A 19,208-nucleotide genomic window follows, 5' to 3' on the forward strand; every position below is an offset into this window, starting at 1 on the left:
TTGAACTATTCATTCACGTTTTTACTTCTTGTTGTACAATGTCAGTAAATAAGGCATGTTACCCAAGAAATGGCATCTGTAATCATTTAAAGCTGCCAATGCTCTACCCTTCCACACTGTATATTCTACGTGTTTTGTAGGGTTCACTGCAAATAGGGGACATACTGAAGCGAAGCTCTTTTCGTCAGACTGTAAAATGAGTGTGTCCCTTGATATGAGAGATCATTGATCCACTGCCCCATTTTATTTTAACCAAGCAAGGTTTACTAGAACACGATTTTACAGCCTGCATATCTGAGTGGGTCTTGTACAAAGTCAATACCCAAGCATCATAAAACCCTCCTTTTTGCCGCATAGTTTGCTGAGTAAATTTCAGATGCTCCATTACTAACCATGTTTCCTTCCCACCTTGAGTTTCCTCTCACCCAGCGGCCTAATTTGCTCAGGCTGCCTTTGCGCTCTCCATGGTGATTTATAATTTACTGTGAATCCTGGCCAATATTATGACTAAGCAAAAGAACAGTTACCTGGGACAATGACCTTGCTGATGACAGGGATTCTGTAGAGGAGGATTACATCAGTTTCATTTGCCTTGGAAATCATTTAACATGTGGTTGATTGTTTTAACCCTTAGAGTGTTTCTGTCACACACTTTCCAATAGTACACAAGTGATTTGCTTTCACATTTTGGATATGTTTGGTTTATTTTAAAGGACAAGGGCCTGCAACATGGGAAACAAAACCATACATTAATATTTAATATTTCTGACAGCTCGCAGTGCTAAATAACACCCTGAAGACAAAAGCTGTGTAAGGATAGTGCTCACATACCAGAATGGATGCATTGTGAGAAATATTACATTTGCACAAATACTCTACATTGAATTTAATACACATGGGAAAAACAAGAATGTGGCAATAGACAAGTTAATTTCTGCCAATACTCCCAATGATAATTCCATAAAAGTTGAAACGACTTCCATAGTAAATATTTATTTAAGTATGGAAAATAAAAAAAATTCTAAGGGAATCCGTATACCCCATCCCAAATACTCTACCTTAGTTGTCACAAGCCTTTATTTTAAAAGAAGTTCCACTATGCTGTAGTAGCCTTGAGAACTACATTCACAAACTACCCACAGAGCAGCATACCTCATGGTTGCATTCCCTGTCGGGAAGGAGACCATACTGCAAATGCATGAAAATAACACAAATTATTAAGTAATAACATCATACTTGGCCCTTGTGGTTATTGACATTACACAATTTCCATAGCATTTCCATACATGACTAATGTGCAGCTCAGCAACTTGACCCTGCAGGGTCTACTTTTCAGTAGGGCGTTGCTCACATACAGACACATTATACATCCCCTGAAGAAACAATCTGAATGCTGCAGGATGTGTTGAAACATGTTTTAATACCTGAAGTACCTTGTCTTTTTTGACAGCTGGAGTAACTTGTATTCAAATAGTTTTTTGCGGTTTCTTTATGCATTTTGTTTTGTTGTCTCATAAAACAGAATACAGTAATTGTTTTACCACTGCTGAATGGTCTGGGTTGAATGTATAATGCGTTGAACTAAGATATATATATATATATATATATATATATATATATATATATATATATATATATATATATATATATTTATTTATTTATTTATTTTAAGATGTTTAATGTCAAGGGCTTTGATTTAGTGAAGAGTCCTTTTACGATAAAGCACAGTGTATATTAATGCAATGTCATCATGGACTAATCGTGAATTGTTGAATGCTGAAATGACCAGGAAGAGCTGCATTATGAAAGACTGCCAAAAAAAAGCAGAGGTTAAAGTCATTCCTACTATAATTATCTTGCAAATGGAAAAAAAAATGGAGATTACAGAGGGGTTTGAACAGCTTCCAGGAATATTCGAAAGTGATGCACATTCAGCTCTCCATCTGCTGTTCACAGTATTTAATGTAAGCAACAATCTCAGAGGTTTCTAATAGTTTATCATTTGAACCAGGATTGCTTTCACTTGGTCTGTGCCTAATCATTCTGTAGGGTGTAGGAGAGGTATGTTGTCTGGAGGCCCTAAGAAGGGAAGGCTGTCCTCTCCAGGTGTGTGTTTTTTTTAGAGAGTGGAAGGAGGTTCCCTCCCTGCACTGGCTGACAGTGTGTTCTCCCTGAATGCCCTGCCACATTGTATTGTACTGTACAGAGTGCACACAGCATTGCTGAGCCCACAGGCTGACCTCACAACAAGGCCTGACCCGCGTCAGGTGGAATTTCCTGTCAATTCTTCAGTCAGCTGTCTGTGCTTTGATTCTGTCTGGCTTCAGATTTCTGTGGTCTATACTGTGGTCCTTCGCTGTGTATTGAGAAGAGAAAGCAGGTAGAAGGAGCATTTGCCTTCATGTTCTAATATGTTATTCCTTTTGATTGATAATGATGTGTTATATGTTTAGAATTTGAATTAATGGCATTTTTTGTTTAATAATGTAATATTAGATTTTATGGAAAATACATTTGAGTGTAGTATGTACAATAATGTTATGGTTTTAGTTTTTTTAATGTTATCTATCATTCACAGCCTAGTATTTGCTCTGTGGGTTTCTGTTTAAAAAAAAAAAAAGAAAGCTATCCAAACTTATTTAATGAATCACATTGCTAATGAAATGCTGGCACGCCTGGGTTGCACAGACTTTATGTGATAGTTTACAGTCTTCAGCTAGATTTGTTACAGCTGGTCTGCCCTGTGCATTCTTTCTTGTGCTGGAAGGAACAGTAGAAAACCTGGTGACTACATGAGAGAGAGAGAGAGAGAGAGAGAGAGAGAGAGAGAGAGAGAGAGAGAGAGAGAGAGAGAGAGAGAGAGAGAGAGAGAGAGAGAGAGAGAGAGAGAGAGAGAGAGAGAGAGAGAGAGAGAGAGAGAGAGAGAGAGAGAGAGAGAGAGAGTATGTCTCGCTGTCTGCTTTCAATAACACTGCAGGGTGTTTGTGATGAAAGGCTCCAGAGCTGGTGGAAAAGCAACAGGTTTCCTTTTGGGTTATCACCGGGGTTCAAAAGCTGAGTGATTCAAGGCACAACTGATGTTTCTGGGGGTGTACAGAGGGAGGTACAATGCTAGAAAAAGCATCTGGAGACTTTCATCCGCTCCTGACCTGTTAATGGAGAGCATGATTTAAGCAGCTCTGTTTATTTAAATTGTGGACTAAGCCAATTGCTCAAAGTGCTACATGTCCTGTGCTTTAAAGTGTAACTAGAGTCAGTCAGTAATACCAGAGAGTTAATCTAGTGTTGTGGCAGGATGAAGTGTAGACACCTAAGCAATCTACTGTTAATAGGGGATTTGCAAGAATATTTTTCTTCTAATATACTGTAAAGGCGTAGTTATTAGGCTTTAGAGCTGTGTCTGTTTTTTTTTTTTTGGAATGATGCATATTTCAGTATAAATTAATACAAATATATTTTCATGTTTCCAAAAAAGACTGTATAAGTGACATTTATGCCTAAGCTCCCACGCATGCTCATGTTATCTGCTGTAGTAAGAATCCTGGTTGGCATGCTCAGTTAAATGCAGGCACGCCTTTTTAATACAGTCTGTCTTCATTTATTTTAACGCTGTTTGCTTTAAAACTAAGTATTCATATACACCAGTGTTTATTGAAAACAAATTTGACACACTAAAATCTATAATAAAATTTTTAATATGAAATCAGAATTTATTGTGCTTTCCAGGGACAGTTCTTGCATCCCATAAAATACTTTAAATGCATTAAATCCAACAGTAAACTAGTGTTCCATTTCGTTTTATAAATGTGAGCATTGCAGAAGCTGAAAGGGGATCCTTATAGTCAACGTTTGATTTGTATTGAATTATGGCAGATTCACTGAGATTCAAATGGCTTTCCTAGAGAACAGCGTTGTGTTTTGTTTTTAGGAGAAGCATAGCCTCAGGCTAAGAATGACATCATCGTCTACTGCTGTGCTTCTCTGCCCATTATGTGTCATGTTAGCTGAATCATTTTTACAAACTGCAGGCAACATATGATTCATTGTAATCATGCCTTCAGTGGCAACAGTATTTAATCCTGAGGGAGTTGAGAGTGTCTGGCCATGATTTTGGCTCATGGCATATTCTAGCATAGGAGAAAACAAAAACAACCTAGAAAGATTGATTTTATAAAATCGGGTAGAAATAAGAACTAAATCTGTTGAAATGTGGCTGTGAAAGGAAGAAAAATGTAACCCCAACCATTTAGGATTGTGTGCAGTTGCTTTTCTGGAGTTATTCTTGAAGGCCTTTGGGCTTTCTTTTCTGTGGCTAGCCGTACTTGTTGTCACAGCCAATTAAATTAAACTACAGTGTGAATCTGATGCCTGGATAAAGTGAGGGTTAGAAAATTATAACTTAAAAATCTAATTGCAGAGCACAGCGAAACTGGGCTGAGCTTCCACTGCCTGGTTATAGGGCTAAAAATAAAAGCGTGAGTCCAAGCTAGTGAGGCCACATCATGCACTATGCTGAATTAAAGACACAGTGTCTATAGCCTTAATATTATAACAAACATAAATACAGAGCAGTGACAGATCATTGAAATATGTTCAAAAATTACTCTTTACTGACAACTAACCACATGTATTATGTAGGCATCATGTAGGTTGATTTGAATGACGTGGTGTTAAGATCCATCACTGTTCAGATCAATTGAATAGATCTGATTGATGGATGGAGGGCGCTGTTGAGCTTCGTTTCAAACTGAACCCCTGTAGACATGGTATGACGCTTGCCACCATGTAAAGAAAGCAGTATTTATATACAGTATTTTTAGATAGTTTAAAAGCAGTTTCCAGCTAACAATGGAGAATGTACAATGTATGTGGAATTCAGAGTGGACAACAAAGTCAGTGCTCCAGTATATCACTATTTACAAGGCCCCTGCTGCTGCAACTTCAACAGCATCGTCACATAGCATGTTTTTTGTTATTAGATGGAACAGCTCCATGTTATCGTAGGTAATATATGAACCTGTGACCTACTTATAAAGGCAGTACAAGTAAAAGTCTAGATTTTAAAAACATAAATCACCTCATGTCATGTGGTATTATAGGAATGGACTGGCTATATTTCAGCTGGATTTCTTATTCATTGAAGCTCGGGGACTAACACAAACTTTTTCATAACATATTGGTGTAAAAGCTGTGAAAATGTCAGGGTTAGAAACTGAAGACGCTGTTTGATTTAACCAGGAATCTGGCGTGTTTGCAAATCTGTTAAATAAAGCTGGCTTTGCTTGAAGCTGCAAGAACTCACTGGCGGATTGCACCCACCTTGTTTTTTGTGTTTATTTTTTTTTTCTGTCAACTGAAAAATGAATCATACACACAGTCCGAAAGCTGGTTAAGACCCAGTCGTGGATTCTAGATGCCAATATGAAAAAGGTATTCATGCGCATAATTACCAATTTCGGAGACACAGAGTGAGGCCTTCTTCCATCATTCTTCAACAATTCTTTCTTTTTGCAACTCTGCTCCAGTACAGCTTGGTATCCTCACAATCCATGAGTTTGACACACACGCCCTGCTAATACAATATGTTGCTACAAGAGTTAACTGACAACCTCCATATATCATGCCCAAATAAGAAATGCCTTGTTAGTAGTTTTCCACAAGCTCGTCTTTACATTGAGTTAAAGAAAATAAACAGACAAAGCATAGCAACATATAAAATAGAAATACAACACAAAACAGCACCTCATGTTGTAACAACCAGCAGCAGTGAAATCCATCACTGCATGGTACCGATAATTTGACAACAGCTCTATGCCTATTGTTTAAGTCAGGAAAGACTTTGATAATGCAAAGTGACATGTACTTGCACTGATTGCTTCAGTTGTTCAGCACAATCTGAGCATTTTAACTGGCATTAACACTATTCTTTTTTTGTTTCACAAATGCAAAAGGAATTCTAAGCAAATGAAACTTGTACCTCGTTTCGTTGTACTGCTTGTGGTTGGAAAGCTGCCACAATTAGTTTCCGCATATTTCTCCTTCTCAGTCTTAACACTGATCTCATTCAGCTCTGATTTTATACCATACAAGAGCATCCAAAAGGAAACAACCTTCAAATATAAAAAAATAGTTTTTTTACTTTATAACAGAAGTTTTCTTGAGTAAGGTAACTTCAGCAATGTTCAGCGTGCAAGGGGTTGTTTAATGTACTATATGTGGTAGAGATTTTATTTAATATTTGTTGATATACAGTAGTTGTATGTATACAATGAAAAAACATGTATAGTTTTTTTTTGTTCTTATAAAAATAAAGAAATAAGTTATATATAATAAGGAAACCTTGCTATAGTGTAGATATTTAAATGTTGTCTGCTGAAAAAAAAGACTAACCTTGTCATGCTCTGAAGGTTATATTAATTGATTGTCTGACGCAGTATTCCAGATAAAAGCTCATGCTGTGATGCATCTTCAAGAGGTTTATTTATAATTATTATTATTTTTTTTTTTTAATGATTGATGATAAAGTGACATTAGGAAAGTGAAAAGATTGATGTCCTCGTTGGCAGCAGATAATGAGACAGGTTTCCTTTCCACAGGCCAGGTGCAGTATGGGGCTTCATTACTAGGCTGCTGCTGGATAAATGTGATAATAAAGGCAAGCACCGGAAACCAAACAAGCAAATATACTGTTAATTAATGAGTGTTTTATTAAATACAGTAACATCCGCACCTCAGTGTAGAATGTTCAGTGGTCAGTCCAGAAATTAAGTGGGATTTCCTGGTCATCAATCAATGCTGAGAGTATTAATCCTCGAGCCCAGGTCAAATTTGACACAATTAAGGTCAAAAGACACCATGTATTGCAATAATTATTAGACCAGTGATTGGGCTCCTAGATCCTTGTGTAAATAATTACATCACAATGGGGGGCTGATACCCATCAAGTTCAAAATGGCAAAGGTCATGCATACATATTATTCTTAACAAGCACAATCCATCACCTTTGACCATGCAGTCGTTATAAAGTCAAGGATCATTGGACTTTATGATTTGCACAGATTACCCCAGATGTGCTGGTTCTGAACTTCCCTGACCTCAGTAATATCCTGCTTTTCTCAAACCAAAAATTGTTTTGTGTTGATATTCGGAATGTGTAACTGAACGTAGTAATGGTGCCTCACAGTTGATTTAATTTACTTGCGCTTCTCTCATGATCCAAGTCTGCGCTGGATTCTGAACTCTATGTATGTCGACTCCTGGACACCCTCCTGTGCTCAAATATCCAGGCTTATTGGTTTTACCTTCCAGGAAGCATCTTTCAGATTGCTAGCGTGAGAATTGCTTTCTCACTGGACAAAAACTCCTTTAAAATGTATTAAACTGAATTACAGGTCAAATAAAGTGTCATATTGTGTCTCAGTGTCTCTTGTGGCAAACGTGCAGATAGGTTTCAACTATTTTGTTTTGGTCATTCAGGAAAACCCGTATTTTCCAATCAATGCTATTCTTATAATAGTGACTGCAGGCCTCGAGCACAAACGGCGGTAAATGACCCGAATTACCGCGTGGCAGGGAGAAGCCACACCGCGCTTAAAAATGAAGCAGCAGTCACTCTATACACAAGCTAATTATATGCACAAATAAAGCAAGCTAAATAATTAGTGAATACAGCAAGTGTACAAAGCACGCAGCTAGCCCCTTTACCGCTGTTTAGTGAATGAGGCCCTGTGTTTCCCAGTTAGTTATAATATCACTAGATCAGGTTTAGGAGTATTTTAACATGATAATAAAACTGGTGCACTGTGCAGTATACAGCTCACTCTGCAGTTATGCAGTGAGTACAGATACAGTACGCACTTACTCATTATGCCATAAAAGCATTGATTGTTTTTTAGATTGTTATATTTGCTGGGGTGGATTGTTGTCAGAGACTATTATGGAAGATGTCAATAGAAATTTGAGCAGAAGCCAATCAGTAACTAATTACACTGTTTTACTGATAGATAGATACAACTGAAGATATTTTCTATGTGATTAAATAAGAATGATTGTAAAAAAGTATTAATACTACTAATAATAACAATAATAAGAAGAAGAAGAAGAAGAAGAAGAAGAAGAAGAAGAAGAAGAAGAAGAAGAAGAAGAAGGATCTGAGATGATTCACCTTGCAAGAATAAATTGAAATCCATATCAATTTGTTTTGTTTAATTTTTTTAATAGTTAATATTTGAACAACATGCTTCAAAACTTAATGAGAATAAAAAAGATTATTTAAAGTTTATGACTGGTATCACAAAATAGGTGATACTTGGTAAAGAGTTCTAGGGCCTGTCATGAAGTTTAGGAGGTTTTGAATCCCATCCTGCCTGGGATGATGAATGCTTGCTTGTCCACCATGTGATTTCACTGAACTTAAGCAGTCGCTGTGTACAGGATGACGGCTCCCCTCTGCCTCCTGTCCTGTTCCCTGCTTTCTGGTCTGGAATTGGCACTTTCCAGTGAAGATCTATGAAGCATGCCTCCAGTCACTAAACAAAGGGCAGACACTGACCTGCAGTAGCTGTGCAGGAGCTCCCCCACTCCCTGCCTCTCCCAGGGTGACTGACTGAGTAGGAAAGGAGGTCACATGATTCTCAGAAACAGGTTGACTTCAATCCAACCAGATAGTGCGTGCTAAACTACAATACTAAGTGATTATAACATAAACTACTTATGGGGGGTCGACATTGTTGGAAAATGAGCATTATTGGAAGGGAGGGGGAAATACACACATTAATTGCTTTGAACTGGTAAAATATTAAGCTTTTTTTTTTTTGTTAAAAGTAAAATGTGTGTGTGAACTTCAGAAATAGCATCCATTTAGCATTTCAAAACAGTGCTCTTGATTTTCAATAGGAAGTGAATGCACTGTATTTGAAAATCATTACAGGTTAGCCTTGAATTTCATAGTAACAGCTCCGTCCTTCATTTTTTATTTGCTAGAGGCAAGCACTTGCTTTTCTTTTGCCTCCCCCTCCTCCCCTTTCTCTTCCCAGGCGCTGGGATGTTTCTACATCACCGAGCTGCCTCTTTTGAACACCAGAAGGTCAGCCCCGCCTTAGTCTTGATCTCTTTGCACTCTTCCTTTGACTGTAATATAATTGGCTGATTGTGTTTGTGATGAGCTGCCCCCCCCCCCCCCATCAGAATGACAAATAGACGTTCTTACAGCTCCCGCTCTCCCTATCCCTCTCTCTCCTCAGTTCCCTGAGAAAAATTTGCTCAGTGTTCCATTCCTTGCAGGCAAAGGCACTGCCATTGCGCCGGTTGCAGCAGCAGCAGCAGCAATAGCACAAGCAGGATCCATTTTAATCTGCACAGAATCTTGCCTTGCAGCCAAGCTCCGTGTTCTTCCTACTCCCTCTCTTCTTGCACGCAGTAAATTGTAACAGGGAGCAGTGTCTCTAATCATCCCAGATAGCCTAGACTGCTCTCTTTGTGATGCATTGAGATGGTACACCAGGAAAATTGTGTATATCAGGTAAGGTATCCGTTTCTGATAAGTTGATTGGTGCCTTTTTTTTTAAGTCAGTTTATTTGTGTAATTATTTTCCTTCTTAATACTGTTTAGGTGTTATGGTAGCACCTGCCTTTTCCTGCTACATGTATTTTTCTTTTAATTGCTAAAGCTTTAGATAAATGTCTGCACACAACCAACCATATGACATCTAAATTATAGTTGTGGATCATTCCAATATGGGTAGATGACACACATTAATGAATGTGTTGTCAAGTGTTGTTCAGTGGGATGCATTAAGGAGGAAATCGGTAATATCTATGTTTTATATAACAAAATATTCATGTACCACAATAAAGATTAATAGAAAACATAAATTGTGTTAAAATTGTTAGTCAAATAATGTAGAGATTTTAATACGCCTGTTTTTATATGCATAGCGTTGTCTTCGTTGCTCTATACAGCCTTTTTAATGTATTTGCTTTTTGGGTATGCAGTCTGGAGAAAATGTGACAGTGAAGATGTCAATCAGCAGCTACAGTATTATCCTGCAGTGACGAAAGAGATTAGAGTTTTTGTTAGGGATTAGTCTTGGGAAGAATTCCAATTACATAAATTACTTTCACTGGTGATTTATTTTTAAATAATAAAAGGGATCTGGGCATGAACTTTAATGAGCTTTACAAATGGCATTACAACAAAAAAGAAAGATAATATGAAAACCTGGCATAATAATCCTGACTTCTGAGTGGCTGAGTGAGTGTGCATGCGTGTGTGTTTGGAGTTTACATTAATAACTTTATCAGAAACCTCATCCAAGGCATTGCCATAGTGCTTTTAGTTAAATGTTTACGTCTGACAAGGAAGATGAAGAAAATAAAAACTCAGGAAGGCCAGTGTACCTGACGACTACAATGCTATCAGGGCAACAGAAAAAGATTTATACACATTTATTCCACTGGGTTGATGTAAAATTAGTTCATAAAGAGTAACAAATATCCAATGAGAATATTTAAACTGTACAGTATTGTGCTGTATAAAAACTCATAAAACCTGTACTACCTTTTGGGCTTCTTTTTTATTATAGGTCTGCTTGATACATGAGTTTGTTGCAAGCTGTACTGTCAGCATAATAAAAAAATAAAACTGACCAGTTTTTCCAGTAGCAGCCCTGATAAAAAGAATGTGGAGCTTCTGTAGTAAGCCAGATAGTATAGATGTAATGGATGATGAAATGCATAATGCTCTGTATTGTACTTTAAATTAGAATAGGTCTGCTCACTGATAAAATCCCCAGACTTCAGTTATTAAAAAATAATCTAATTCTTAGATCAGAGTACTCAGAGGAGAAACACACTGCGCACAGTGATACAAGTCTCCAGATACTATCAAAATGGATTGCCTGAACATTGGCCCATATTTCATGAGCCTGATGGGGGATGGTAATGGGAAATGTATCACCTTTCATTCCATTAGCAGCTTGAAACTGGAGCTCTGTCCAGTCTGAGTAAAGGAATACTGTGCTGGTTTACTCTCCTCTGGTGGAATATGCTGTATGATTAGGCATACCAGTATCTGAGACCTGGAGTGATGATCAATAAATGTAATAGAGCAAATAAATTACTGTACAATACGGGATAGGTTTGATCTGTGGTCATTTAGGCCCTCTGTTGACTGTCGAAACGGAAAGGTACAAAGATTAAAATAAATACTGTCTCCAGGGATAATAAAGAAACATTTTCACCTCAGCACATCTAGTGAAAATGTAAACAGTTAAGCTGTATCCAGGACCATAATAAAGTTACTTGTGCAGGAAAATTAAAAGCCTTTTTTTTTTTTTTTTTTTTTGTTTTCTTTTTTATCGAGACAAACAAATGCATTGTTTTGTCAGCAAGACAGTTTGAACTCAAATGTTGTCCAGACGGAACTCTGTAAAACAGATGTCTATTTCAATGACTCCCCTAAACAGACTTTGTTCTTAATACCATTTTCCTAAACTTTAGAAAGCTGATAAAAAGGATTTATGTAGAGTTAAGGGATGGCAATATTTAGATCTACCGTTGTTTAAATCAGTAAAATAGACCTGACAGAGACTGCTGAGGTCCTTAAAATAAAATACTCTATGGTACAACAGCAAGACTTTAAAATGACCGCGTGTGGTCTACATACACAGTGTGCTTTCAGCAGCAAGTGTCAGGTTGCTTCCTCATCAAAGACCGGTGTTTACTGTGAAGTCTGTGCTTGTGTATTCAGGGTAGCTTAGCCTTAGAAGCCCTGCATCGCTATGACCTCACTATCGGAGGGCATTTTTCTACGGGCAGCTGTAAGTCAGTCCCTTATCAAGGCACATGTTATGTAAAAGAGGCTATAAAAAGAACTGGCTTGTTGGTACTCACACAACAACAACAAAAAAGTAATAATGAAATGCTGTGCCTTTTAATTTCAAGTTTTCTTTGGAATCAGGTGGGTCTTGTCCAATGTTGACCCAGCTCTTCCACATACTGTTTATTGAAATGGTCTCTGTTTCATTTTCTTTGTGTTTTTTGGATAACCCCACAGTGGTCTGTGTTAGCACAGATAACAATTATATTGTAGACTACAGAGAAAAGCTTGCTACCCATTTTGGTGCTGGCCCTTAAAACTAAAACCCAGGGGTTTTGGGGCTGCCAAACACATTTGATCATAGAGGAAGCTGCTATCTTTAGCATACAATGAGTCATTCTCTCTCAGCACAGATGTTTCATTGTTGCTTTAGGTTATAAAATAGCTTTTTGTGTTTTGAGCTGTAAAGCAAGTATACCTTGAAACCCATTTGCTAAAGGTTTTGTTAATTATTATTATTCAAGCCTCTGAATGCCACTTTGTGACATTGAGGTTATATTTATACCATCTATTGAAATGATTCACATGATGCATGTATGTACAGGTTAACCACTCACCAGTTAGAAAATACAAAACAAATTAATCGGACTTTAAGGTTTATACATGATATATTGCTGCTATATGATGGATGAATCAACATTTTGTATCTAATACACAAAGCCTTCGTCCAGTGATCCTATTAGGAAAATGTTGTGTTTAATCAAGTGTTGGCAGCAAAAACTGTTTGGAAAAATAGTGACTGTAACTGTAGTAGACTAAACGGATATGTCTAGTCAGAACATCACTTGTCAGCTAAAATTCCCTGGCAATTCTCTATTTTATTTTAGAAGATTCTGTGATATAATATGGCATTTTGATATGATTCTTAAAAGTGTTGTGTCTGTCACAATCGTTGCAAACCACATGCAAACCATTTAGAAGTGTAGAGTGAAATGTATTAAACAAACGCATCACTGTTAGCATCACTTTAACCAATACTTTGCAGCCGCAGTTCTTATTTGCGCTTTAGCCTTAAATTAATATGTAATTCTGGGCATTCCTGCAAAAATCCGCAAAAAACAGGATGGAGATAATGCAAGTGAGGGACTACAAATATTGTAACAAGATGTACTAAAGCTACGGGCAATTGAGACACTTCCAGTTAAGTTAAGAACTTTTGAAAGCATGTTTTAAACAGTCGCAATGTTTGCTGGTATGTCCCAGTCCGCTTTTTCTTGTGTTGCCAGTTGTGCTCAATGTATTTGAGACGAACACTCAAGTACCTAATTTTTACTAAAGTCAGGGTGCACTTACAAGTCTTGAAAACAAGTTTCTATGACTTTTCTGGTTTCCCCAACGTGTTGGGAGCAACAGACTGCACACATGTGCCACAAACCCCTCCAGCTCATTCTGAACATCTGTATAGGACCATGATGTATTTATTGTCTGTTAATTGTCTACTAATTAGACCATGTTAATAATAATAATAGTAATAATAATTAAAATAAAATAAAAAAAACTAAAATCATTTAGTTTCAATTTAAAATAATCTTTTATTTGCATTGTACACCAATGTGTACAATGCAGCAGCAGCATGACTTATTTTGTGCTACCAGTAGGCTAAAGTACAGAAAAGTGTGCTAGGTATTCATTTGTATAGGCCTACTGTACAGATTTATATTTTTACATAATGTAATGTTAAGTGTACCCAAAGCATGTTAGTGTTATTTCAGCACAATGATTTACAGTGCCTATAGAAAATCTACACCCCCTTTCAAAATTTTCAACTTTTGTTGCTTTATAGCCTGGAATTAAAATGCATTCATTTTATTTATTTTTTTCATTTATCTACACATCCTACCCCACAACTTCCAAGTGAAAAAAATATTCTAAAAATTGGAGGAAATGAATTAAAAATAAAAATTGATTTAGCTTGGTTTCCTCTGCTGGGTAATGCATTTCAAAGCAAAGACTCAACCATGAGCACCAAGGTGCTTTCAAAAGAACTCTGGGACAAAGCTTTTGAAAGGCACAGATCAGGGGATGGGTATAAAATATCAAAGGCCTTGAATATTCCTTGGAGCATGGTCAAGACGATTATTAAGAAGTGGAAGGTGTATGGCACAACCAAGACTGCCTAGAGCAGGCCGTCCCTCCAAATTGGATGACCGAGCAAGAAGGAAACTGATCAGAGAGGCTACCAAGAGGCCAATTACAACTTTACAAGAGCTAACCATCCCTACTGTGAATCATGATGGTGGCAGCATCATGTTATGGGGATGTTTCTCATCGGCAGGGACTGGGGCACTTGTCAGGATAGAAGGAAAAATTAATGGAGCAAAGTACAGAGAAGGCCTTGAGGAACACCAGCTGCCTTCTGCAAGAAGCTGAAACTGGGACAGAAGTTCACCTTTCAGCATGATACCGACCCAAGGCTACACTGGAGTGGCTAAGGAACAAAAAGGTCAATGTCCTTGAGTGGCACAGTCAGAACCCCAACCTAAATCCAATCAAAAATTTGTGGCATGACTTGAAGATTGCTGTCCATCAACACTCCCCAAGGAACCTGACAGAGCTTCAACAGTTTTGTAATGAAGAATGGTCACATATTGCCAAATCTAGGTGTGCAAAGTTGGTAGAGACCTATCCCAACAGACTCACAGCTGTAATTGCTGCCAAAGGTGCTTCCACCAAGTATTAGCTCACGGGGGTGGAGACTTATCCAATTATTATTTTTCAGTTTTGTATTTTTAATATATAATTTTTTTCTCATAAAAACTTTTTTCCCCTTAACAGTGTGGAGCATGGTGTGTAGATAAATGGATACAAAATCCTAATTTAAATGTATGAAACTCTGAGGCAATGACACAACAAAATCTGAAAAAAAGTTCAAGAGGGTGTAGACTTTCTATAGGCACTGTAAATTTAAAATACATCAAGAACTGTGAATGTATGTGTGCAATTTTATTGTATTGTTTTTAAACCCAACACCTCCTTATGTCGGAAAACATGTCCGGTTTAGCAATGGGCTATTGTATGATTATGAAAAGCTTTTTGTGGTTGGGGCCCCACTATAGAATCTGGTGGGATTAAACTGCCTTTCATAGGCTAACAGTATTAAAATAGGTAAAAATTAAGACAGAACAGAATGCATTGTACAGATGACATTTACATTTAACAAAAATAATATAACGTTATCCTTAGGGCACTCTCTGCAGCAGCAAACCACAACTCATCTGCCGCTATTTTATTTGAAATAATGTTGTACAACTCTCGCTAGAGCTTCATTAACATATTTTGTCTTAGTGGAACCGACAAAATGTGCACTTCTCGAATTGTTGTTACGAAATGCAAATTGCGGTATGTTTGCGCTGCGACTGGCTCATCTTAATACACCTACTGCTTAATGTCATGTTAAACAGTATGTAATTTTATTGAACTAAAAATTTGCTTTTTCTGTCATTTTCAGTGAGCAACAAACAACCAAAGGGTATATTGTTGTCAAATTGACTGTAGGGAGGTTGTGAGTGGGTAGGAGGTAAAAGTACAGTAAAGGACAAAGCAGAGGTAGTAACCACTTTTCCCCCTCAAGATGACGAAAGATGACGAGAGTGTTTTTTTGTTCTGTGTGACTAATGTGGTTCATAGGTTGCTCTTACTCCTGCATCTGTGCTCATTGAGTCAGCAACGATTTCCGATCTAGTTGAAGTCAGACTTCATTATACTGTACCAACGCATCATCCTCTTTGGAAGGAAGAGAGTGGGACTTCAACCTGCCAGGGTAATATGCGATCTGACAGGAACTGAGCGCTGCTCACCCACTAAAGTCAAAGGAGCTTGGGAAACAGTTGTTCTTCTAGATTTATGCTAATTACTGAAAAGACAAAAAAAAAGTGGGTCAGAATTCAAATCTAATTCCAGAACTCTTGTCTTTTATGTTCAGACCCCAACTCCGTTGAAGTTTGATCTGATAATCGGAGCTGAAGTTTGTTGTGACGCGTCAGCTCAGATTCTGCCAGTTCCTCAGATTTGCTGTGCTCCTTTCATCTGCGGCGGATGTATAGCGCTTTCTGATGGAGCAGATGGACAGATAAGCCCATCTACTGCCTAGATAATCCAGCTGGATCAGCTGTGGAAGCAACTGTACTTCCTGTTTAGTGTGTTTGTGTTTTTAAACATAAATGAAAAAAATGTTTTCAGCATTTATTTGGGTGGGGTATGGAAAATGGCAGGTTACAATTCTGATGAAAATGATTTACAATAGGTTGTTAAAATGTGTCCACCATTTCAATTTACTGTACTTCCCAGGATGGTCTTTTTCAGCTTGCTGAGTGTGTATATACTGTAGTGAGTTAATGGCACAGTTATGTGAAACATGTCTTGAGAAAAGAGATTGGATATAAATTGTTATTCTGCAGCTATATTAAGCCTGGAACAATTGTGCCTCATGGTGCCCCACATCAAGTTATAGATTTCAGGACATCTGAGGATTCATTGATCACATTCCAATGTTTTATTACCGTGTTAGCAGTTGTTTTTACTAAACTAAATGAACTTATTTTCTTACTTATGAACTGTAATATTTATACAAGTATGCTCCACTTGCAGATCCCTGTAGAATGCAGGTTAGTTATTTTCAGGCTAAATAAGGACACCAGAAGTAGTGCAAGACTCCTGAAGGAGATGTGCTTAGTGTTATCTTTGATATGATTCACCAAAACAAAGAATGCAAGGAATGCTGAAAACAAAATAAAGCTAGCTGTCCTTTGCTAGCACACCTTTCCCCCAGGGCAGAATGTTCCAAATACATTCTACAGTAATGTTTTTGTTTTTTTCTTCTTTTATGTTCATAGTTGGTTTTTTTTGTATTATTATTATTACTGTCCCCTGGTAAACTATTCCAAGTTTTTATTTAAAAAAGAGAGTTTTTACTTTTACTCAGCTCCTGTCTGTGTTAAGTTTTGAAATAACTTTAAGACATCCAAAGACTGTCATTCAAACTCAAAGGGCTTTAGTAAGAGAGGAGACTGACCTGCCCTTTCTCCCCAGATCAGAGAATTCCTAACAGACGAGGACAGGGGCACTTATCTGAAGCTGTCTTATCGACTCACTATGTTTTTCCAGCACTGTTAAGGTATTCATTTGCCAGTTGCCAGAATATACATACAATGAGCCATTTATATGTATAAATGTGCTACATTTTATTGTATCTGATGTAAATATTTAATTGAAAGTGGGATTTAAAGGTGTTTGGGATGTAAATGGTGGTGCCCTGTTTCTGACAGAGTGCAGTTTATTTAGCATACAGTAAGGCACAAGGCTATACTTAATTTATTTCTGGCATATTGAATGTTTTGAAACAGCCTGAAACATTTTAAATTGTAAAGTGGTGACAATCTCAGCGCACTTGAATAATGCTGTCAGGGAGTAACCCTGTTAACATTTGTGGTTGTGCACATTGTAAATATGCATGTGAGAGACACTTATTAAAAAAATACATCTTCCACTAGGAGAGTGTGCCAGCTACAGTTAGCCCAGAAGAACATGGCTGATGAGATACGTCTGTCATTTTGCTTTGGAAATCTGGTATGGTCTGGATAAGATAAGGCTTCAGTTAGACTCCTGAGTTAATTATATTTCTCCAAGACCCACAGGGGAACAGAACAATCATGCACATTGCAAAATATCGATGTTTATTTGTGCTGCAGCTTCCTTCAAACAACTGGGCAGGTGCCTTACATTTACTTTGGCCGTGTCATCCAGCCATAGATTATTTCACTGATCACATGAGTCGTCAGGTCTGTGCTACCCTGGCTGTTGCTATTAGCTGGTTGCTGGGTTATTTTTATCCTCCAGTAACAGCAGTAACACACACTGCCTGCTTGTCTAGCTGTGAGTTCTGGCTGTAATCAGCTGGCCTGGGCTCAATGTGAGTCTTTTCCTTTATTAGGAACAATCTGCATTGTGTGGATCTGGAGATTGGGGCAGAATCTGTGGTAAGGAAGGTGTAAGATGACAGTGGGAAGACGGTGTCCCTGACAGGCCTCAGCACCAGGAAGCTGCAGCTGTCCTCTTGCCGGGGTGTGAGAAAGTCAAGAGAACAAACACTGGAAACGAGCCGCGTTCTCTCACCCAAACGAATGGCAGATGAGCAGGGAGCAGGAGTGCTGATCCTGCTGCTGAGGGGCTCTCTCTGAACATAACTTGTCAGCAAAAGCCAAAAAGGACCAGGAGATATGTGTAGTAACCTTCTTGTTTTTATAGCAGCAGTGGAGTTACCTCATGCTCCGCGTAGGCTAAGTGTTCATGTGGTATTATAAAGAGTTGCCCTGTGAATATGGACTGTGATGGAATGGATGATGTCATCAGTAAAGTATCCTGCCTGAATCTGGTGGATAATTACAAAAAGGTAAGAGAGACCTAGCAACAGAATATAGCAATGAAAAAGCATTTGTTGTTGTATGTTTGTTTTTGTTTTTTTGAAGGAGGCACTTAGCACAATACACCCTGTCAGTAAGATTTGTAAGAGGCTTTTTTTTCTAACATTGTGGAAAATGTGATCCACTTTCTATTTTCACCCTGTTTAGTTTTAGAACAAGCACAGCACTATTAAAAACGAAGTTATGAATTAAAGCTGTTGTTTTCTACTCTTTCTCTTGCCAGACAGGATTTGTGTTCTCAAAAATAGACAGAAAGTATTCCTTTTGCTTTCCCGAATTGGTATGGTAACCATATATTACTATTGATTCTTTCTTTTATTTTTCCATTAGCAATAAGGAATAAAAGTTCAGTGCATATATCAAAGCTGTGCAAAAGTAAAGTAAAGTAGCTACCACAGAGGATAAGCCAGAGGAAACATGAACAGCTATGGGATAATCCAGATTTCAGTTTCTTTAATCGCTAGATATCTGGAGGCCACCTTTTTTTCACATCAGCACTAAGAAGATTGACTCTGTCGGAATCCCGATCAGGGGTCAGGGCATTAGCCCTGTTGTTTCACACTGTGAACAATGTGCCAGTGTCCAGTATCACAAGCTGTCTCGGAATAGTGTATATTTCAGTGTTATGCTGGAACAGACACTTTAAAACTTCTCTAAAGTTAACTCTTTAATGCCATTTGGAGGTTATCTCGGATGTATACTACATTGATGGTTACACCTTGTATTTAGATGCAATGTCTTTCAGTCCTTATTCGTTTGTCTTTTGCTTTTACAAGAAACCTAGATAGGTAGTGTAAGGATGATATAACAGTGACAAACTGATAATGCCCTTTACTCATTATGAGGCTTTTGTGAAACAACACCTTTGTTCTGAGATGAAGGGCTACACAGACCATTGCGTTGTGTACAAT

At 37.8% G+C, this 19,208-nt stretch overlaps 1 protein-coding gene across 6 annotated transcripts in view; it reads left to right on the forward strand.

Moving 5' to 3' along the window:
- Positions 1 to 19,208, forward strand: part of LOC121323075 (schwannomin-interacting protein 1-like) — a 163,218-nt gene that overhangs the window by 128,611 nt on the left and 15,399 nt on the right. Inside the window, exon 1 of one of the 6 annotated variants that reach the window (XM_041263813.1) lies at positions 9,231 to 9,520. The exons of 4 other annotated variants lie outside the window; for them this stretch is intronic. In XM_041263813.1, coding sequence (XP_041119747.1) covers positions 9,491 to 9,520 — 30 coding nt within the window. In that variant the 5' untranslated portion in view covers positions 9,231 to 9,490. Of the gene's footprint in view, positions 1 to 9,230; positions 9,521 to 17,807; positions 18,267 to 19,208 lie in introns of those variants that run through there. One more of the 6 variants, XM_041263811.1, reaches the window with a different exon arrangement.

This window comes from Polyodon spathula, chromosome 11 (assembly GCF_017654505.1).
Source record: "Polyodon spathula isolate WHYD16114869_AA chromosome 11, ASM1765450v1, whole genome shotgun sequence".
In the NCBI taxonomy this organism is placed as follows: domain Eukaryota; kingdom Metazoa; phylum Chordata; class Actinopteri; order Acipenseriformes; family Polyodontidae; genus Polyodon; species Polyodon spathula.